General features: G+C 36.8%; 1 protein-coding gene across 8 annotated transcripts in view; it reads left to right on the forward strand.

The window, feature by feature from the left end:
- LOC3289835 (uncharacterized) overlaps positions 1-24,122 on the forward strand; it is a 115,849-nt gene that overhangs the window by 84,007 nt on the left and 7,720 nt on the right. Inside the window, exons 12-17 of one of the 8 annotated variants that reach the window (XM_061651048.1) lie at positions 1,250-1,415; positions 13,033-13,440; positions 14,380-15,433; positions 15,499-15,842; positions 15,961-16,076; positions 16,360-16,447. In XM_061651048.1, the coding sequence (XP_061507032.1) occupies positions 1,250-1,415; positions 13,033-13,440; positions 14,380-15,433; positions 15,499-15,842; positions 15,961-16,076; positions 16,360-16,447 (2,176 nt within the window). The other 7 variants (XM_061651049.1, XM_061651047.1, XM_061651050.1 and 4 more) reach the window with 7 other exon arrangements.

Here is a 24,122-nt window from a genome sequence, read left to right on the forward strand (position 1 = left end):
TCTGCGGCATCATGGCCAATGTATGAACGAGTTCAAATATTAGCCAAAATCGCTTTGACCAACTTGGATGCGAATTAACAGAAGAAAGCCTTTAAATACATTTCCAGTCAAATTAATGAGCCAATTATCAACCATCCTGCGAAGGCCAGATCGATTCATCATTACAGGGTTTCACACTTTATCTCAAGACCGCGGGACCTCTTCCCGAATCTGTCTTGGTCAATGCCAAGACGGCGGTATGATGCTTGAAAACATTGATGATACCTGAATTCATTGGATGCAATGCGCCGAGGACATGCGGTCCAATAATTTTTTACACGTATAACCTTTGTGTACATCAGTGTACTGATAACATCCAATTATTCTTTTCGTGTTTTTACCAAAAAGACAAATTAATAAAATGAATGAAAGCATATATGTTGAATTTAAATATTTGAAAAGTGTTCAGAAAGTAGTTTCAACTATTTTAATACTCTTTATTTATTTATTTATTTATTTATTTATTTATTTGTCCGCATGTCCTCGGCGACGAACAGTGTGTTCGAGAAATGTGCCGCGCTCACGGTCTCTCGCCTTCATCTGCCAATCCGTCATTGGTTATAACGATAGAAAAGTTAGATTCATCATTATAATCACAATTAAATTTTAAAGAGAAACGGACCTTCAGATGACAAACTGCCTGTAACGAATTTTTGGCTACATGTTAAATCGGCGTGAGTCAATCGCCAGACTGCAGAACGATACTTGAAATCGTTGACGATACCAGGATCTGCGGAGTTGTATCGTAAAACTGCGGCACACTATCTCACTCCTGGGACATACAACTTGACAGCTTAAATGTTTATTTATTTTTTATTTGAGCTCCCACTGTTTGGGGGATGGAAAAGTAATCTGTAATGACTTTTATTAGTTTGTAAGCGAATTAATTATTGATGCACACTCTTAAAACATAAAATTTGAAATTTAAAAAATTTGGCTTTCAAGTTATGTGTCCCTGGGGTACGATAGTATGCCCGAAAAAGTGTTCCGCAGTCTTGTGATACAAATCCGCAGATCCCGATATCGTCAACGTTTTCACGTATCTTTTCGCAGTTTTGCGATTGACTCACGCCAATTCATCAAAATGTACCGCGGTCTTGAATTCTATAGGAAAACTTGGTAATTCAAGAAATAAAAAAAAAATATAACATAACAAGTAACATTTATTACCATCATCTTATTGTTGGCCTGTATATCTGTTTCGTTGCAGCTTTTTAGTAAATGCAACACTCGGCTCAACTCCCATGAGTAGTCCTTTAGACTCACCGGATATATTACAGTCATTCTTACCATTTACCGATATTGGAACGACAGTTACCTCGGCAGCTTCGGTGAAGGTGGGATCGTTGAACAGCATGCAGATTAAAAATCAACAGGTGTGTCCCCTAAGTTCCATACCATTAGCAACATATTGCCATAGTAACAGTAACGTTAGCAATGCAAGCTTACATAATGTTGCCACAAATGTTCTAAGCGGTATAGGGTTAAGTAGTAGCAGAAAATTTTCTTTATCTAGTCCGCGAAATAATCCTGTAGATAGTCGTAGTTATAGATCGCTAACAACGGTCCAGAATTCAATATCTGAATTGCCAGAGCTGATTTTACTACACCATGGTACACATCATAATTCAATCAACGATTCTGCTTCACATATAGTCGATAGAAAAAAATCTGACGGATCAATAGATACAGCTGATGAGAAAAATCAAAACTATCTTAATCATGTGAATGTTCGAGGCTCATTAAAGGCCGTGTCCACTGAGGAATGGCAAAATAGTGTTGCACTAAATACTATCGATAACCTTCGAAAACTTCCAGGTAGCTGTAATCCCCTCTCTACACGAGATCGTATACTGCACAGCTTTTCTCGTGGTTTGCACGATAATACACGATCAATAGTAGAGTTTAATCTCAGTTCCGTTGGACGTTCTTTTATCGATAATACGGACGAGTCGGATACAGAAGTACATTCTATTGCAATAGAAGATGATTACATTTCGACACCGGAGACACCACCTCCAAACGTATCGCCATCATCTACAATTAAGATGTTCGATTCTTTTTCTAACGATTTGGACATTGCATCCCCGCATGAAGCTAACCAGAATAGTAAGACTACAGAATACAGTAAATTTCTTCTGGCGAGCGGTTATGGAGGTTCCTGGGATTTGCTTGAGCTTGATCTAGATTTTCATAAGGTGAATTGCGATCCATCGTTTGGAAATGATGTAACTGAAGCAGAATTTCTTGGCGATGATGATGATCCATTTGGTATGCTCCCCACACAACCTACCCCGCCTAATTTACTGGATTTGTAGTCGAAACAGAGTGTTTTAGTTTTCAATGAATATAACGACTATTATCAACGATCAAGAAGTGAATCAGATCGGGACATTTTATGCGAATATCGAACAATGCATGTTGGTAATATTAGGGTTTCATTAGATTAATTTGATGTCACTGATAAATTACGTAACGCAAAGAAAAATTGGCGACTTTGCTACAAGTTTAATAGAATTTAACATTGGAAGCTACCCTTCTGAATAAATTGTGTAATGGTTTTGGGTGTAACTTCTTCTTGATGACTGTTCGTTGCCTTTATGTTGTTTTATGAAAGTGGCTTGCAAGGCCTCTTTCTCAACCTCCAGTTTCGTCGTAGGGCCTACGCTCTCTGGCTTTGTAGAGGCCAAGCGAGCCAAGACGAGAGAAACTAGTGCAGCCCTTCGGGAAAGGGCATTCGTTCGGATGCAGCGGGACATACAAGGGGGGGATTCGTTAAGAACAAACAGACGCTCCCAAGTTGAGTCATAAACATCAATCGTCTACCCCTCTCTCAATTTAGTCATGCAACCCATCCGTACATGGGGTTAAGTTCCCCCTTATACCCAAGCCTGGATAATTGAGAGAAATGTTACCGTTCGAGGGACAATACGACGGAGACGTATTGAGTAGGAGTAGGAGTAGGAGTAGGAGTAGGGAATGGGGCGGCCCCATGGTACAGTCGTAAACTCGAACGACTCAATAACATGCCCGTCATGGGTTGAAGCCCAGAATGGACCGTCCCCCCGTAGCAAGGATTGACTATCGGGCTACGTGGTAATGAATTAAGTCTTGAAAGTATAAGCCAGCTTGTCAGCGCAGGACGTTACGCCAAATAGAAGTAGAAGAAGGGAAAGGAGAGCCTATTCTAAAGGTTTCAAATCCACCACTGTGTAGAATCATCCCTTCAAAAAATTCCACAAAAATTTAAACAGCGATCTTTTCGACAAATAACACAGCAAAACAATAATTAATGAATACAAAATAAATATTTTAAAATATTTTTAAAATATCTTAAGGTTTCGAGCAGATGATACCACTTGCAACCCTCGCAATGTTTGACGGGTACACTACTGTATAGACAGGTAGTTTTTATTTTGCTTTTTTTAATAAAAAAAAAGCTAAACTTTTGCTGAAACCAAGCCAACTACTTGATTATAAACTGTATTTCAATCATAATCGTGCAAAATATTACAAGTTAATGTTTTTTTGCAAAGAAAATTGCATATAAAAAGTTAACCCCTGGCTATCATATATGATAGTCTTGCACCCCTATGAAACATTATGGCTTAATTAGACGGAGGATACTTGCATACTGTCATTCGATTTTGGAATCTATCCTTCAAATAGGATTTGACGGATACATGCCAGTCGGAAAATCGGAATTCGGCATGTTCATTACCGATTTGCTCCCGAATAGGTTTTTTCTGTCACTGTCGATAGAGCGAATTGAATTTACTGCTGATGATTGATAATAACAACACAAATGACAAACAACGAAGGATTGTTTCGGATAAAGCTAAGAAAATCAATAAAATAAATAATAAATGTGAAAGGTGACGGATAAATTCTCTTGCCTTATTACACGTACGTGAGTTAATTTTGTGCCTGAGTCTAAGTTTGACAGATAAATGCCAATCGAGAAATGACAGTTTTTTCCTCCGTCTCATAAGACCTTATCTGGCTATCATATGTGATTGCTATGGCACTCAAAGTGTTAACATGTTGCACTCGATGAATAACAATGCTTACATTCGAAAGTGACTTGGAAAACCCTATAAGAGGAATATTCACAAATTGGAAGAAATAATGAACTGTAGACTGAAAATTAACGAAACCCTTAGGATTGAAGTTTTTTAATGAATTATGTTGCTATTTTAACCATGTTATTTGTTTACTTTGCTCATCAGCTGTTTGCTGTAATGCGTTATCTGACGGATTTTCGTCTGTAAAATACCTCATTTACTGTATATTTCACCTCTTCTGGCCGCACGATCAAAGCTGCCTTGTTGGTTGGAGACTGCACCAGTATTAGACAGTGTACCTGTTTTCGGCAGGGTAACTTAAAACGTGTCATTACGCACAAATGCGTTGAAAACTGTCTCAATACAATTTTTAAAAAATAGAGATATGATCGTTTATTATTCATATACGAAGTTTCACATTATTTCCTTGCATATTTTTCAAAATATCAACAAAAAAAACTGTGCAGAGTTTTACATGTTTCGGCAGATTTGCTGTCAGCCAATATTTCGGCAGGTTTCATTATAAAGAGAACCAGAGCACTAAAACAATGAAAGTGTGGTTTTTTATGAAAGATTCTATGGTTGCAAAATCTATTCTAGCCCACAAAACATTTTATAATCACGAAAAACTTATATTTATTCGCTTTAAATGCTACCGAAAATAGGTACAGGAATCTTGGAATCTTTGGAAATGTGTGTATAACGGTTATCAGTCCAGAAATTCAAAAAAATACATCAATTACTTGTCATTGACAACTTTTAACTGTCAAAATCAAATTCGTTGTATCTGCGAACCGTCGTAACTCGAGGGGATCGTAACCAAGGATAATGTATTTAGAAGGTTGATTTTTATCGCTTTTGCTGGGCGACATTGTGGGGGACATCTATCATTCTCTGCATACAAATTTCATTACCCCGCACCAGCCCTCCCCGATTTTTATACCGGAGCCCCCGGGAAGAGATATGTCAAGTCGAGAAATGTCATTTTGCTCTGAACAACTTCACCTTGTCATTTATAACACCTTGATCGTAACTCGGCAAAGTCTATATAATACAGAGGTCGAGTCGTCCAGAACATTTGATCAAAAAGCGTGGGAAAGTTTTGACAGCTGGATGAAAAAGCTTCAATGGTTTCATCGTAGCATACATTGAGGTTTTAGTTGTTGTGCAAGCAGTGGTCTAAAAGCATTTTCGGCCATTTTTACATCGTTTGTTTGTAATATTGTACTTTAAAAAGTTGACGAATATCAAGAAAAGATAGAATTATAGTGAAATTATCAATTACAACAAGATCAGCGCCCGAAATTACGACGAAATCTTGTGCAGCTCAAGAGGGTCAAAGCTAAGACGCCAGATTTCTGATTGTGGTCATTTTTAAGTGATGAATTACTGAAAAAAACTACTCCATGCCACGTTCATGAGAAAGAAATGTATAGTTAAACTAAGTTTTGAGCACAAAATGCACAATTAGCCCTAAAAAGTGTATGGTTGTTTGGAATCGTTTGTGAACGCTTTTTCATCTAACTGTCAAAAATAAGCTTTCAAAATGGTGGACCAAAATCGAGCTATGCATCGACCTCTGTATTATATGGACTTTGGTAACTCGGGGCACGCCTGTATACGGTAAATGTTGATTTTTGACAGATCAATGCTGTGGGCTCCTGCCGAAACAAGAAACAATAACACAGTTTTGATTTTGCTGAATATTTATTTATAAGTTGATCAGAACACTACAACGCGTATGTTGACACATATAACCACTTTTTTATTAAATATTACCAATTTCACTATAAATAATTCAATAACTTGAGAGAAAAATAATAATTTGTGAGCCAGTGGGAGCCGTACTCTATCGCTGTTCAGGCAGTCTCATTTCTGAAATGCCTACTTTTTTAGTAACTCACATCAAAGTGACTGAAAATTTTGCCACATAAAGTTAATAATTTAAGTACATTTCACCACCAATCTTAGGAAAGCGAGTGTTTAAAACTGTTTTAAATATTTATGTCTATTTATTGGCATTGATTAAAACATTTACCGACCGTATTTGCGTTACCGAAAATAGGAGCCTGGAATAACAGCCTGCCGAAATAGGAAATACATTTAACCTTCGTTTCTATGACCAAAAATACACCCTCATCTTTATGACCACCTACCCGGGTAGGTCATACATTTTTTATGGGATTTTGCATTTCTGGATGGCAAATAGATCATATCTTCTGTTTTAGTTATTGAAATAACTTCAAATTTTCAGGGAAGCTGCATAAAACTTCATTCTTACCAATATAAAAAAGTGAAGTTGCTACACACTTTTTCCAAACTTTTTTTTCTGCTATTGGGAGTACAGTCAGAATTCAATAGTTGAACGCTTTTTAGTTGGCATGCTTTTTAGTTGAACGCTCGATAGTAGGCACAACTATACTTCTTCTTCTATGGTGGTATGAAAATAGGTTTTAAGAATGTAAACATTTTGAGATGTTACACTAACCTTAATTTAATTGCAATTTTCCAACTCCCATACAAAGAGCAAGATTGTTGTTTTTTTAGTAAACATTTTGACACTTGGCGTAAGGTGCCTGGCGGTTTAAACTCGACGATGCGATACTGTGGGGATACTGGCACGATACTATTATCCTAAGTTAAACCCCAAGCAATGATGTAATATTTTAGTTATTTGGGAAAATATGTATTATAGGGTAAGTGTACCAATTATGGCCATAGTACCAATTATGGCCATAGCAACCAATATTTTTGCTTAAAACAGTAAATATACATTCTGCAACTATGGATTGATTTTTTAATTCAAATATTAGCATTTTAAAACATTTATGTTTCAATAGTTACATGCGAGGAACTTCCATTTATATAATATCACCTTTTTAAAAAAAGCAGCCAAGATTTTTGCCACCTCTTATCATTTTACTAAGAGCAGCTCAGTGATTTTCAAGCATCTAAGCATAGTGTTATGTGAAAAAACACCATTATGGTGCAAAATGCTAGATATGTAACAACTTCAAAACAAAATTTAACAATATTTCAACAAAAAGATGTATTTTTCCATATGTCCAGAATTGGTACAACTTAACAACGATGTTCCAATTATCGCACAAGGGCAAGTGAACCAATTATGGCTAGTGATGAGTCAAGTACCACTTTTCACTGTGTGGTGCTGTGGTACCACGCACAGTCTACTGTGCTGTGTGTGCGTGGTACCACACTTAATGTGTGGTCACACAGTAGCTGTGTTCCCGCACAATTTTTGCACAGTTACTGTGTTATCGCACAGTTAGTGTGCTTTGCACACTTTTTGTGCTCCGCACAGCTACCACACAGTTTGCACAGTTTGTGTGCTCCGCACAGTTTGTGTGCTCCGCACAGTTATTGTGTATAATCCGCACAGTTTGTGTGCTCAGCACAGTTTGTGTGCTCCGCACAGTTTGTGTGCTCCGCACAGTTAGTGTGCTCCGCACAGTTAGTGTGCTCCGCACAGTTTGTGTACAATCCGCACAGTTGCATACAATAACTGTGCGGAGCACACAAACTGTGCGGATTGTACACAATAACTGTGCGGAGCACACAAACTGTGCGAAGCACACAATAACTGTGCGGAGCACACAAACTGTGCGAAGCACACAATAACTGTGCGAAGCACAGTAGCTGTGCGGAGCACAGTAACTGTGCGGAGCACACAAACTGTGCGGAGCACACAAACTGTGCGGAGCACATAAATTGTGCTAAGTGCGGCACCACAATTTTATAAAATGTGCAATTGTGCTCGCACATTTTACTGTGCTGTGTGTGCGTGGTGGCACAGTGCTACTTGACTCATCACTAATTATGGCCATAGCACCAATATTGGTGCTTATTGAACATTGGTGACTTTTAAAGCTTTTAATCACATATTCTACTATAAAACTTAATATAGGCAATTATTATTACAGATTTCACGAATTGATGTTTCACCTTTGTACATAATAGGCACGTATACTTCTTCTTCTATTTGGTGTAACATTAATGTAACAGTTAGTGTAACTAATACTCAATCCTTGCTACAGGGGAAAGGTCCATTCTTCGCTTGAACCCATAACCCATATTATCCTGTCAATGTAGGGGCCCCGTGTATGGTAATTCCAGCATATAAAACAGTGTGTTCAGTAGTCTCAGCAAGAGCTTCTGTGCTAGATAGGTGCCCCATGGATGAAGGGACTCATAAACTATAGGGGCCCAGTAGAGGGATCCTGAGCACACATCACCCCCCCCCCCCCCCCTCGACACCAACCGGGAGGCCTCCATTCCTTTTAACGCTTAGGGCCCCCAACACCTTAAATCCGCCACTGCTGGACTGACTATCCTGCTATGAGCAAAATCATTAAGTCACTGAAAGCCAAGCCACAGTAATGGTAAAGGCAGACCTTGAACGATAACGGTTGTTGTGCCACAGAAGAAAAAGAAGATTTTTTGGTTCTGAGTAATTTTTCATTAATTTGTTTGAAATTCATCACATTACGTGAATTTTTGCATTTAAAATACACGACTTTAAATAACTGGCCATAATAGGAACCCTGTTATAACCATAATAGGAACACTAGTGCCATAATTACCCAACTATACGTAGGGTAAATGTACCAATAGTGGTGCAATTTGTAGTGGTACCGATGTGTTTTAATGGATTTAAAGTGACAGGAAGGACAATTTCTGAATATTTTAACACATATGTTTTGGAATATGTTTTATCTTCGCAATCACAACCATTTTTACCCTGAAATACATCAAATTTACGAAAAAATACATATTTTTGTGACTGCTTCGTTGTACCTATAATGGTGGTATGGTTCCTATAGTCGTCGTATTGTGTTCCTATAGTGGTGGTAAACAAAGATGCATAAAAAACGGTGTATAATATCAATGAAACTTAGTTTCGAAGCTGTTTTTGTATGAATAGCAAGGATTACTGCCATAATATTGGTTACTTGCGTAATTTGATCGTAAAAAATGTATAAATTTGATTAATGAAACTATTCACTAAAGTACTGCATCACACCTGTCGTCAACCTACACCCGGAAGAGTGTGCTTGATTTGAAGTCAATTTTTCATTCCGGCAGATAAGCGAATTTTGGCCTGTTTTTGGTAAATTACCTGCATAAAACTTATTTCTTTTGCTTATTTTAGTGAAAACAGTACGACATGTCGAAAATTTCCTCAAAAAATCTAAAACGACCTGTTTTTATTGATTTTATAACTATAACCACTATAGGAACATGCCTGTTTTGTGTACCTATAATAGCACTATGGTAAAAAACACTTAAAAATGCATAAATATGGTCAAAATATTTTAATAATAAGGCAAATAATTTTAGTAAAATAATAACATTACATAACAGTTATGTTGAAAAACTAGTAATTGTGTGGTTATGTGGTCATTTAGAACGTTAACAGAAAAATGAGTTTCGTTATGAAATCCTAAGGATTTTGGAAAAATGTTGACACATTTAACAAAATAATGGATATTTCGGTCACTAAGTAACGGAATGGCCCCATTTAACTTATATATATATAACAGTTCTTTGAGTCAATTCTACAGATTTGACACATCCATTGTGAAATGTCAAATATTTTCCGTATTGATTGAATGTAAAATGCCATTTCAAAAGGATTAAAACTGTTTCAGACAGTAGAATCATATCAAATAATTAAATTGGTGGCTAAAACCACCCCGTACGTGCAATAATAGACGAAGATTAGTGATATTTTGGTTGGAGGTTCGACCTGCGCTGAAATTCGAGATACGCGGTATTTTCTGGCAGTTAACGAATTATCCCCGAAAAGACCAGCGAAATACAGATCATTTTCGGGGATAGTGAACACACGTGAAGGATGAACCCATGCAAAAAAGAGCTAAAAATAGAAATGAACATTCGGATTCATTCCCTTCCCTCATATTCCAATTCATGCTCATGCTTCATCCTTGATGCTACCAACCACATCGCTAATTCTACTTCGAATCACTTTGCCAGTTGCGCCACCATATTACAGGGTTTCGAATCATATAAGGGAATAGTTCAACCACTTAGGGGAATGTTGCAAATCGGTAGGGGAATGTTTCAAGCAAGCTGTGGATGTTTGCAATCACTTAGGGGAGTTTTGCAATCGATTAGGGGAATGTTGCATGCGTACTGTGGAGCTGTCATCAGACTGTGGGTGCCGCTTTAAATACCTTAAAATATTTTCGTCAATCTAACTAACTTATCATGTTTCATTATGGCTCCGCAGCAGGATTTCTATAGTTTATCATGTGTACAGCAGACTCCCACACAAAAACAACTCCAAACGATGTTTTTAAAAAAACATCATCGGTATCAATTCGAAGCTTTTTACACCGGCACCCACCGTCTGATGACAGCTCCCCAGTACGCTTGCAACATTCCCCTAATCGATTGCAAAACTCCCCTAAGTGATTGCAAACATCCACAGCTTGCATGCAATATTCCCCTACCGATTTGCAACATTCCCCTAAGTGATTGAACTATTCCCTTATATGATTCGAAACCCTGTATTATTCATGATCCTGCTATTTGCTTGTTTTGTTGTATGAAGGGGTACTGATACTAAATGAATTAAAAGAAATAAATAAAACAATAAAAATAACACATTGACTATTAAACACGCATTTCTAACAATGAGTAAAGGGGTCTGAAGTTACTGGAGCTGGATGTTTTAAAAAGAAATCAAAACTTTAAATCATCAATGAAAACAATAAAAATGGAATTGAACTCATGTCGACCATGGTGCAAACTTTACACCATTACCATTTGACCACTACTAGTTCATGAACATGAGTCGTTATCTATCAGTTTTAAACCGTTCAAATATAGCACAATGAACAAAAAGATGTGTAAAAGTTCATCGATGCGTGTGAGAGAGTAGAGCTGATGAATAGAAATAGATGGCATGAGTTTATGTTCATTATCCCCGAAAAATTTCGCTTGGGTCGATTATCCGGGCAGCTCGGGGCCGGACCAAAGTGGGTAGAAAGGAGGTGTCGTCATACAGAACATTTGGCCATCAAGGCTTTAGAAAAAAACACAAAACCGGGATCGACGGCAGTTGTCAAATGCGACGAATGTTGCTGGTATACGGGTATGATAAATGAATTGTTTTCGTGAAATAAATTTTTGTATAACACTAAAACCTTGTATTTTGCATGCACTATACAGTGTGACATTTTCCACGTTATATTGCGGCTGCTGCCTGTAAACAAATATCGACGGCTTTTGTCAAACTGAATCTCAAAATGTCAACATGCCAAACGCTGAGGAGACACCTCCTCTGGTGAAGACACCTCCATTCCACCTTGGTAACGTGTATCTCGGAGACTACCTGTACGCTAGTTTTTAAATGTGACAGTTTTTTTTTGTTGCAATTTGTACTAGTTTGACACAATGAATGTTGAATTAAAATAAATTCCCGTCGGTCAAATTTTAAAAACCATTTTGACAGGTATGAAATTGTTATCTGCACTTGAAATCAGATTAAATAAATAGTTTAATGGCTAAAACCTACGACTTCAAGCAAGATTATAAGAAAATTAGCAAAAATTTGACTGAAAACCTATAAATTTGACGTACGCTAATATTCGCGATACGCTATTGCCTCCGGTCCGCATTAAGATGATTGAATACTTGTACCGGTATATCGGGGAATACCTGTACAATTATCCAAAGTAACAAAGCAGAGGTTTTTTTTAAAGTTTTTTGGGAATAACTAAGTTTTCCGGGCCAGCTGTGTAGTGTAGCATAGTGTAACATGTAACAATAATCATTGCAGCATTGCATAAAGGAAGCATAAATGAAGATGCATAAAGTAACAATATTCACAGCAGCATTGTTGTAATTTCGATGAAAGTAATTACACATGCCTTCATTAATACAGTTCCGTCCTTCTTCAATATAATTTAAAAGGATGGAATCAGGAAAGTCCTGAATCCTCAAAATATATGTCATAACATTAAAAATAAAATTGTAGTAAGGTTGCATTTCATTTGAATGTATATTAAAATAAGTTGAATTGTCATTGTGGAAATCAGCTCCATATATTGTTTAAATGTACTATACATCGAATAAGATTGTTTACGTAAGAAAGAGGAAAATAAAAACAATTATGTTTGAAAAATTAAACGCTTGTTAGTTTCATTCAATTTACTTGAACCTGCCTTTGCAGAGCCTTTTCTCCATCAAATCTTTTCAATTCCATCGCGAATAAATACAAGTTGAACCATACAACCAACGCGAGACGCGAGTGACATTTGAACATCTATTTAGCGTATAAGACAAGAACTCCAAACTCGGGAAGCGGAATCTTAAGGAAATCGATTTGTTGATTCTGTAGTGGCATTATAAAAATTACAATAGGTTATTTAAACACGAAGTAAACACATGAGCATGAAAAAAGTTGTACAAATATAAGTAATAAGTAATCACATTTCATTACAGAAAAGGGGTTTCTGAGCTTATAGTTCAAAAATAGCAACCATAACAAGCGTTAAATTTTTCCAACAAAATTGAATTTTGTTTTGCCTTTCGTTATTGCAGCAGTCAAAAACGTATAAAGCTAATTATCCTAATCGCGCTTGAAATCAATGCACTCTTAAAAGAATGTTTAAGTTTCACTTCTATGAAGTATATCATAAAAATTACAGCACATTTGTGTGTGCATAATTTGTTGCGGGGTCATTATGTATCGTGGACAAGACAGGGGATATTTATTTATTAAAGAGTTTGTTTAATTGTAATTAGTAACAATTTGTGTAATTAGTTATTTACAAAGTTGATTTATTTCTTTCTATCTCTTTTTCTCTCTTTCTTATTTTGTTAATGCTATCTTGGGTTTGCTTCGATGCTTCACGTTTGAATGATCACAATACGAATTCAGTCAGGGGTCAGCAAAGTCCCGAAGCGAGTTGATGAGCTTATCGATGAGAAGTGTAGAAAGCTCAATAAAACTGGTGTTCCGCAGGGTAGTGCTCTACATTTGGCGCAATGGATGAAAGGGCAGCTGAATAAACAGATCATCGAATCCGATCCTATAGATTCCGATCCCGAGCAATTGGTAGAAGACTGGTCGGTCGAACAAGTGACTAACCGATCCAAAGAATTAAACCTGGTTAATTCTGACGGAAGCCCTTTTAGATCTGCTCCCCGCTACAATGGCTCCAGCAATGGGACATTGGTAAAAAATAACACAATAAACGACCAGCCTTTCATTGACGATAATTCGGCTTGTGATGATGATGATGAAGATAATAAAAGTGTTTCTAAAAGCACAACGTCCGACAGTCAGGTTAGTATCAAAGCAATTCAAACTGCATGAATGAATGAATTCCGTTACTTCAACATGAAGGATTCTAATGAATGGTATGAATGGTACTGTTGTTTTTTGAACATGTTATATCCAACTCCAATGTACGTTTAAAAAAAGTAGATCTGCAAGCTATCGCACTTCATTGTAAAAAAGTATAAATTATTTATAAACCAACTAACGTCATATTTGTACCGTTGTTTGTGAAAAAATAAGATCCGGGTTTGGTAGCTACCTGAAGTTGCATTTGAAATTATATGATCAGATTTCCTATATGATTGAATGTTAGTAATAATAATAATAATAATAATAATAATAATAATAATAATAATAATAATAATAATAATAATAATAATAATAATAATAATAATAATAATAATAATAATAATAATAATAATAATAATAATAATAATAATAATAATATTAATAATAATAAAAATAATTATAATAATAATAATAATAATAATAATAATAATAATAATAATAATAATAATAATAATAATAATAATAATAATGTTAATAATAAAAATAATAATAATAATAATAATAATAATAATAATAATAATAATAATGACAATAATAATAATAATAATAATAATAATAATAATAATAACAATAATAATAATAATAATAATAATAATAATAATAATAATAATAATAACGAAATGAATTTGAGGAAGTAAAGAACCTTTAAAATAAATCTGAAAGCATCCAAAATTCCTGGGGAAACAATATAAAATCACATCAGTTACAATTGAAAATCTACTAATCAATCATATAATGTAGCTGATATTTCAATAATTCATTGCATTTTGTCTGAGCAACATTATAGATACATGGAATATATGGCTCCTTTTACTTGTTGATTATGGCCATGATTATGGTGATGCTTGATTTTTTTTATTTCTTCTATTGAAACAGATTACAGTAAGATCAAGTCCGTTAAGCAATAAACTAGACACAATATCAATGTGCCGACAGTGTCTCAAAAACTGTAAAAGCCGTTTCAACTCACCAAGCACCAACTCTTTGATAGTTCAACAAAGTCATTGTACTTCATCAAATCATTGCTGCGTGTCAAATTCAACCACCGGAAGCAGTCTAGATAAAAGTATCAATTCTACATCTAGTATATCCTCCTCAAGCACATTAACCATGCCAGGCAGACAGAATGCTGGATGTTCAAATCATGTTGAGTGTGCTAAAAAGATTTTTGTGACTCAAACAGCAGAAAATTATGAACACAAACAAATATCTATTAACGACAGTTACAAAACAATGTGTCAAATCTCATGTCATTGTAAGTGTACGGCAAAAGATTTTGAAAAAAGTACTCTCAGTCCAGATAACTGTTTGCATGAACGAGTTAAAATATTAGAAAATGCTTGTAATGTCAGCTCCAGAAATGTAAGCATCCAGCAAGTTAAACAAAACCCAACCAAAATGAATGGTTTTCCTTTCAACGGGTTTCCCTTCAATCCATCGTTAAAGGAGCGAAATGCTCAGGAGTCATGCATTCGTGATGTGTACAAGATTGAAGACAACGTCAATAAAAACGACGATACGGCATGGTCACTGATGAGTTTGATTGGTCTGGCACAGATAAATCCAACATCATCTTTAGTACAGTTGGATCCCTTTGAAGTATTACCAACTATCGCTGTGGTACCTCCGACACCAGACGCATTCGGAAATGCAGGTTGTATACGAAAGCCCATGTTGCCGTGGACAACCATTGAAAGTAATCATCTGCAGTTAGCTCCGAGTACTCTAAGTGTAACAGAAAATTCTGAAGTTGCTCTCAACGATGAATATTCACCAGATAATTCACCTGAAGACGAAATAGTTGAACCACCTTACCGTGCTTTGAATCCTAGTTTAAAACGTTACGGTACTATATCAAGCCTGGAACGTGTACCTTCAGAGGATACAGATGATAACAAAACGTTCTCTTCAGATGAAGATTCGGAATGTGGTATTTGTTATTTACACGAAGGTTTCAGAACGATTGTATACGTGCTTTATTTTTTATATTTTCAGACATTAAAATTGTTACAAAAGAGGTTTACGACAATAACACGCAAACCTTTTTGAATTGGACAGCTAGAGCTGGAAACTTCATAGAAGAATCTCGAGCTTTCATTGATCGATATCTTGGCAGACGAGACAATAGTACTGAAGAAGTGGAGGCTAACAATAACGATTGGGAAAAATGCCGCGAAAAACGAGTGAGTGAACATACCTCCAGCATTGGATGTGATGAAGAGGAAGCATTCGAAGGCGAAACATCAGCAACCTCCGGCGAGGAAGTTTGGGGCACTCCAACCAGTGGTGGTGAAAATGATGATATGCAGATATTTGGAAGCATTGAGCAAACGCATTCGGTACGTCTCTACCGCTGTCCCCTAAGACTATGACAATTATTTTTTATTCTGACGTGTTTGTACTACAATCATAATGACATTCTCATTTTATCTTTTAAACACGTGTTTTGTTCAAAAGTCTCCAACTAAGTCATCATCGTCAAATACTGGCGATGACGACACTGAGTTAATGATGGATGAACTTTTGATGGCACCTCCAATGACAGCAAGTACGGTTCGTGGACTTTTACCAAGGTAAGTTAACGATGTGTATCTGTTATTGAATAAGCATACATAATCAGGAAGTATAGCAATTTCTGGGATGAATGATTTTGTTAAAGTTTATTTCATAGAGAAAACATACATTTCCGTTTTAGAAAAGAACAAAGCAAAGCAATTAACGTAGCATTAATTATAAATGAAAGAGTTTTTTCATTAGCGTAGATACCGTTATTGGTACATAATTTTGTACCTAATCGTTTATGGCGATTGTTAATAGTTGAGACTTCCCGTTTGTTTGAAAATATGAAACCATTAGACGAAAACTTGAGCCATTGTTCGAAGAAGACAGCGAAAGCAGCGAATCCGATGACGATAGTAAACCACTTAGCGGTCGAGATAACCAGGTAGGATATATACGGTAGTACGGTATATAGTACACATCTAAATATAACTATATACACATATAGTATATATATATATATATATATATATATATATATATATATATATATATATATATATATATATATATATATATATATATATATATATATATATATATATATATATATATGTGTATATAGTTATATACATATATACATAGTTTTATGTATATTTATATTTATAGTTATATTTATTTTTATATATACATATAGTTATAGTGCAACCCCTCACAACGTGCACTCCTATCGAGATTTTTCGTATAACACAAAAATATGAAAATCGAAAATCACTTAACGAGTAAAATCTGCCGATTTTGGCTAATACAGTAGAACGTCGATTATCCGGGCAGCTCGGGACCGGGCGGATGCCGGTTAATCGATTTCCACGGATAATGGTCCAAGAAATGTCAAATTCATATAAATGCTTTAAAATTCACCGGTTTTACTAGAAATTCACATCAAAATAATCGTTTAATTACTAGTAGAATATTTCTTGAATCAATAACAATATGTTTTCAACAATAATTGTCTTTTATAAAAAAATGAAGTTAAAAAGTATCACTAGACACTAGATTGCTGCACAACAAATGTTTTTGCTTACCGGTTCATCGCAGAAAATGTTCACCAACTGTCAAATTCATGCGCACGGTTAAGCCGCCCGCCGGTTAATCCGTCCCCGGAAAATCGACGTTCGACTGTACTTAACCTCGTTCCTACACAGTCCTTGATCCTGTTCTTCTTCCTACATAAGGACTGTGTAGGAACGAGGTCAAATATTTGCCAAAATCGGCCATTTTGTATGCCATTTGACAGAAGAAAGCCCATGAAAATTCATCATTCCCTCAATCATTTTCTGTGGCTACAGACATACTTACTCTTCCTTTTCTTGCAATAACCAGACCGATTTATCATTTTAATCACAATTAAAATTTGAATCGAAAAGGGCTCTTAGATGTCAAAATGCCTGTAACGAACTTTTGGCTACTTGTCAAATCATTCTACAATAACAGGTTGACTGATAAGTCCCCGGTCTAACAAAGAAAAACACATTTTTTGTCAAAATTCGTTTTTATTATTCAACATAGTTCCCTTCAAGAGCAATACAACGATTATAACGACCTTCCAATTTTTTGATAGCATTTTGGTAGTACTCCTTCGGTTTTGCCTCAAAATAGGCCTCATATTCGGCGACCACCTCTTCATTGCAGCCATTTTTTTTCCCTGCGAGCATCCTTTTGAGGTCTGAGAACAAGAAAAAGTCGCTGGGGGCCAGATCTGGAGAATACGGTGGGTGGGGAAGCAATTCGAAGACCAGTTAATGAATTTTTGCCATCGTTCTCAATGACTTGTGGCACGGTGCGTTGTCTTGGTGGAACAACAAAATAACAAAAGTTGCTTGCCAAAAGACGCTCTGTCTCACAAACTAATTGACATACAGACGTCAAATTTTGACACGAATCATTTGAAGGTTGGTACTACAGGCGGTCCCCGAGATACACGGTACCTCTTATACGCGGATTCGGAGATACGCGGTTTTCTAAATTTGACAGTTCTTTGAGCAAATTGTACTGATTTGACACATCAATTGTAAATTGCCAAATAATTTCCGTTTCGTTCGAATGTTAAAAACTATTCCAAAAGCTTTGAAACTGTTATAATCTGTCAGAATCATATCAAATAATTCATAAAGTAACTAAAACCACCCCCTACTTGCGAAATTACACGAAAATCAGTGATATTTTAGCTGGAAATCACGAGATTCGACTTACGCGGAAATTCGAGATACGCGGTATTTTGCGGCCGTTTTCGGTCCCCATTAACCGTGTATCTCGGGGACCGCCTGTATTTAAAAATAATATGCATTTAATACTAGCGGCGCCATCTATGTGTCAGACCGGGGACTTATCAGCCAACCTGTTACGGGACCTCGTTCCTACACAGTTCTTGTTCCTACCCCTCGTCTGAGCGCGCTGTCGAAGGTTTATTGTTATTATTATTATTATTTATATATTTCTTAATTGTTTGCCTCACTAGGCTTTACAATTTTCACTTAACACTAGGGAAGGAGGATTGAGGGATGGGAAAAATGTGTGGAGAGAATAGATTAGAACGAATCCAGTAAGAGAGCACGGAAGCGGGATAAAGGAAGATTAAACTAAAAATGATTATAGTAATTATAGAAAGACTCACACGCTCTAAGCCACGGGTCGTTCTGTGCGAATGTACAACGCATCCGAAGAATGAAAATGGGGTGGGGGGGGGGGGGGTCTGTCACGAAGATAACGGGAAGGAGCATACAGCGGATTATTTGACAGTAAGGAAGGAGCATCTCACTATATATAAAATCGAAAATCGCCACAATGACGTGAGAGTAACCATTCAGTGAGAGAGAGAAAGCGGTGAGAGCAGAGCTCTCTTAGCAACGCGCGTTGCTGCGAAAGGACTTGCTCCATGCCACACTGCCAGCCCGCGGGTAATGAGGGCAATGGTTACTTAGATTTTTTGTTTACACAAACCGATTTGAAAACACATGGTATTGGATATAATGATTTTTTTCAATAATTAAAGTTGCAAATTAGCCACCTGATGATAAAGTGTCCCATCCCATCTCTCCCCTTCCCATTATAAATCAAGATATTCAAGGCAATATTAAAAAAAAAAACATGTTTGAAAACTATGCAAAATAGCTTAATTGTGAAATGGTTGATATTCCATTTCATTGAATCATTAATAAAGCCAACCATACTCATTATTGGTGCTTAAGCACCTCGAATACTACATACACCCTCGTCATCGGCAGATAAGTGTGGTACATAATATCCTGTAAAACGGGTTGCTATACCCAGGACGTCGAACATGTACACTCCCTCAAATCTTCTTCTTTTTGTCGTAACGTCCTACGCGGACATGCCGGCCTGTATAGGCTTTCGAGACTTAATTCATTACCACGTAGCCGGATATTCAATCCGTGCTACGGGCGGACGGTCCATTCTGGGTTTGAACCCATGACGGGCATGTTATTGAGTCGTTCGAGTTGATGACCACGTACCAAGGGACCACCCCAAATCTACTACTCCCTCAAATCTACTACTCCGCAATATTGGCTGAGTCGGGACAAGGACAACGCATGACAATAAGAGGCAGCTGTAGCCGAGAGACCCTAAGCGGCCATATGCTAAAAAGCCTTGCTGAAATTCCGAGCAAGAAAGCGGCGGATGTTGATGGCTTGAAAGTTAAAATTGGATATGTAACGATTTGCTCGCGGGCGGGAAAACTACCTATTTCAGGAAGTCCGTCCGGAACAAAGCACTAAAGGTAGAGATGGTTCATTGTGCAACATAACTGCAACATACTGCGCGTTAGGTGAGACAACCGTGCGCACTGCATTCAGCCGGATCAGCATCAACTGCAGAATGATCCACAATGAAACTATGCTTACTGTAACGTGCTCAAGAGAGCTGAAAAGATTCTGACTGTTTCTATCAAGAGTGATGGCGAGTTCGATCAAGAGTGATATCTACCATGTGATGCTATCACCGTACTATGTTGTTGATCAAGAACAACCACGTTATAATTAAGGACACGTCAAATTAGAAGCAAAATCTGAAAAATGTGGGGCGGCAAGAGTAAATGAAGTAGTTAATTGGTCTAGAAAGGCTATAACAGTGTTGAACCATTCTTTTCTATAACAGTATAGATTGGAATATTAGAACTACACCTTTGGAATGGTTATATCAGGGTTATATGGTATATATGTTCACGGTTGAAATTTGATATTTGGCGCAACAATAACATTTGTTTCATACACAAATACCAATTGCATTCTTTACTTCAAAACCAGTTTCAGGATAATAAAATAAAATTTTGACGGTGTTTTTGAAAATGAACTTTATGAAATTTAAGACCGGAAAAATTTACATTGAAAATGTTCTAAGCATCTATTACTTATTATCTAACGTATGAAACATAAGTCGAAAAAAAGAGTAGAAATGGAATTCGAACCATGTGCGATATCATATTTTTATAGTTTAATCTTACATTTATGGGCACAAAAAACACAAAATGGATTGAAGCAGAAGTGAGCATTTCAAAAATTGTATGTTTTTAAGTACACTATTGGGATTGGATCCAAACATGTTGTATATGTATTAGCGGCACCCTATTTTTTAATCCACTGCACATCAATACGTTATTCAATGCACACGTTGTTGAGGTTACTACTTAGCTATACTTTCCAAAAAATCACGCCGATAACTAAAAAATAATAATCAAAAAATTATACATTTGTGTCAACAGAGGCATGGAATGTATCAGTTCGAAAATTACAAAATTGCGTGACTTGGCTCAAAAGTAGCCTCATCGATATTTAACGGTTCTGCAAAGTACAGTAAGAACTGTCCAGGAAGTTACAAGGTTAACGCATTTGTGATGTAACGCATAAGAACAAATAGGTGTTTGAGTTATGGTTGTTGCCACTGAACGTGTAGAGTTTGAAAATAATTCCAAATTTGAGGACATCCGGTAGATTTTACCGGGCCTTAACTAGTCAATATTATAAGTAAGTAAACCGACATTAAGCATAACCTGAGCATGTGAATGACGAGTCTTGATGTCAATCAAACCCAACAACCGGCAGCGTACCGAATAAGGAGGCATCCTGCTATTGTAACCATGCAGGAATCTACGGACTGCGATACGAGAGAATTTTTTTTTTGTATGTTTTTAAGCCTTTGCAAGGCTGTAGTACCTGACGGAATCCAGACTATGCATGCTTAGTCAAGGATGGGACGTACCCAGCAGCAGTAGAGAACCTTAATGCAGGTTGGGTCGCGTATTTCGGAATCCATGCGGGAGATCAAGCCTAAAGACTTATTGGCTTTATTGACAACAATGTTCATGGGCTCCTTGAACGAGAGCTCGCAGTCTAACCAGACTTCGAGCTCACAGGAGGACACTCTATTTAAAGTAGCCCCGTCTAAATTATAAGAAAATAGTGTTTTATATGATCTGTCACAGAAAGAGATCACGTTGCATTTATCGGGACAGAGGGTCAAGCCGTTCGTTGAACACCTTGTAGAGAACGCGTCCAATTGTTTTTGGAATGCTTAGCAATCCGACAAAGAGGACACTGGGAAAAATATTTTAATATCATCTGCAAATAACAGATGCCCGTTATCAGAAAGAATGCTAAAACAATCATTGATGAATATAATAAACAGAACAGGACTTAGTTCACTGCTCTGAGATACACTTGACAAACCCGTAAATGGCTTTGAAAGTGAATCACCCCAACTCAACAAATTCGTTGTGGTCGAATGTTTTGGAAAAAATCCATGCTGATTTTGAGTAATGTAAGAAGACACACAAGGAAGAATGTGTAAGAATGTGACACACAAGGAAGAACGTAGTACGACGAAATGTGAGGAACAGATAAAGTCAACTCAAGCGCTGGGTGGTAGATCTCAGGGTTGAGCATCGGAGTGGTCGATACTTGGACTTCAGAGCAAATAGATTTGGCCACAAGATTAACGAACACAAGATCAAGTTGACGGTCTAGTGCGTTTTAGACCTCCAAGATTTGAACCAACCCATTTAGAGCCATACCATGAGTGAGGAAGCCATTATTCCCCGACTGCGTGGTGGCGATCAGACCGTTACCGCCATCTGAAGACTGGCTCCATCTGATGGTTGGCGTGTTAAAGTCTCCCATCAGCATAAGTACGTCAGAGGGTTTCATCATAACGAGTATCTCACATACACTATCGTGTACACTGTACAGTATTCATGAATGATTCACAGTTGCTTCGGCCAGGTGGTATATATATTGGAATTCCGAAATTCGCGACCCAACCTGCATTAAGACTCTCTACTGCTGCTGGGTACGTCTCATCCTTGACTATGAAAATCGTTGCGTGGTCGAGTTTAATGGAAGACCAGGATAGTTCTAAAGATGTAAAAGAGTGAGAAATTTGGCGAGAGATAAGTTTCGACGAGCAAACGAGAATGAACACTATGCTCCTGATTACGATCGCAGCGATAAATAGAGTATGAGCCATCATCAGTGAATTTTCTCCGTACGTTTGAACAGCTGTCATATTTATGCGCACGGTTAAGCCGCCCGCCGGTTAATCCGCTCCCGGATATTCGACGTTCTACTGTAGACATAAGTTGTTGAGCTTGGTACGAACACCTCGAACGTTTTGGTAATATAACTGAATACAACTTGTCGCTAGCACAGAATTTGGAGCTGTACTAGTGATCACATATCGCTGATCATTCGTGGCCGGAGGTATGCGGAGCGGGTACCGGCTTCGAACGACGAAATCCGTTCGACGCTCATAAGAGAATGAGAATCATGAGATACAATTGTCAAGCATTTAAAGTCGTTTATATCAACGATTCAAGGATGATCAAATATTGAATTTTGTATTATTTTTGCCGTTGGTGTTGGATTTCATTCGATACATCTATATTGAATGATTTGTTATCAATTATAAGGCAGCTTTATTCACTTTCTTGAAATTTGAATTTAACTTAATTCAAATTAAGGAGGGACGATATGATTGGATTTATTTTATAAAAATCTATAAAAATACAGATTGATTTTATTTTAAAAAGTTATAAGCGTTATATGAAAATCATTAAATTTGACCTTTACATAAATATTCAAATATCCATTTATATATTGGTATGTAATTGCATAATACTTTATGCGTTTATATACATACAATTTATGTATATATAAAATGCATTTATTTAACAATATTATTATAGATATTAGTATGTATATTTATATTCAAATATATTTTGTATTTTATATATATACATTTTCAAAACTGATGAAAACTTTTTTTTATTCGAAATAGATCACAAAACATTTTCAAAATATTACATACCTCTAAGTTTAATTCACTTCAATCATTTAAAGCAAAATTTAAAGCAAAACGTTACATCGAAAACAACATTCGTTCCAAATCCGAAGCGCAAAATCTCACGGATTTCTCCCCATACAAACAGGAACGCGCTTCTTAGGCCGCGGGGCTATGGGGCTTTCTCAAGCTGAGAAATCATTCTCAAACACTCATTTAAGTTTCTCAAGCACTCAAATCTTGTTCTCAGACGCGAGCCCGTGGCCGTCGTCAGTTTTCTCACTTCGAGAAACTGATATTGCCACTCATGCTTTATTTGGAGCTTTAAATAGAAAATATATTTGTGATCGCATATTTTTAATTTTTTTTTTCAATTATAAACATTGAATACATTTTCCAAAGTGATTACCGAAAAACAAATAGCACAATTGCTCATGTTTCAGTTAGCCGATAGCTGCATCGTCAACTTTCTCAAAGATTCTCAAAGATTCTCAAAACCGATTTTGTTCCGATTCGACAAACGGTGAGAACGAGGATTTCTCAAAAGCACTCATGAGTGCTTGAGAAAATGAGCGTTGAGAATCCCCATGGCCCCGCGGCCTTACGGTCTCTCAATGGTACATTATTTTAAAACTGAGCGCCAAGTGAGCGCCTTCTGACAACCGCAGCGAACGGATTTCGTCGTTCGTAGCCCATACTCGTCCCGATGGTATTGTTTTGTGTGGTCGAATGTATAGCTGGCAATGATGGTCCATGAATATTCTCCG

Source organism: Anopheles gambiae, chromosome 2 (genome assembly GCF_943734735.2).
Source record: "Anopheles gambiae chromosome 2, idAnoGambNW_F1_1, whole genome shotgun sequence".
NCBI classification, from domain to species: Eukaryota; Metazoa; Arthropoda; class Insecta; order Diptera; family Culicidae; genus Anopheles; species Anopheles gambiae.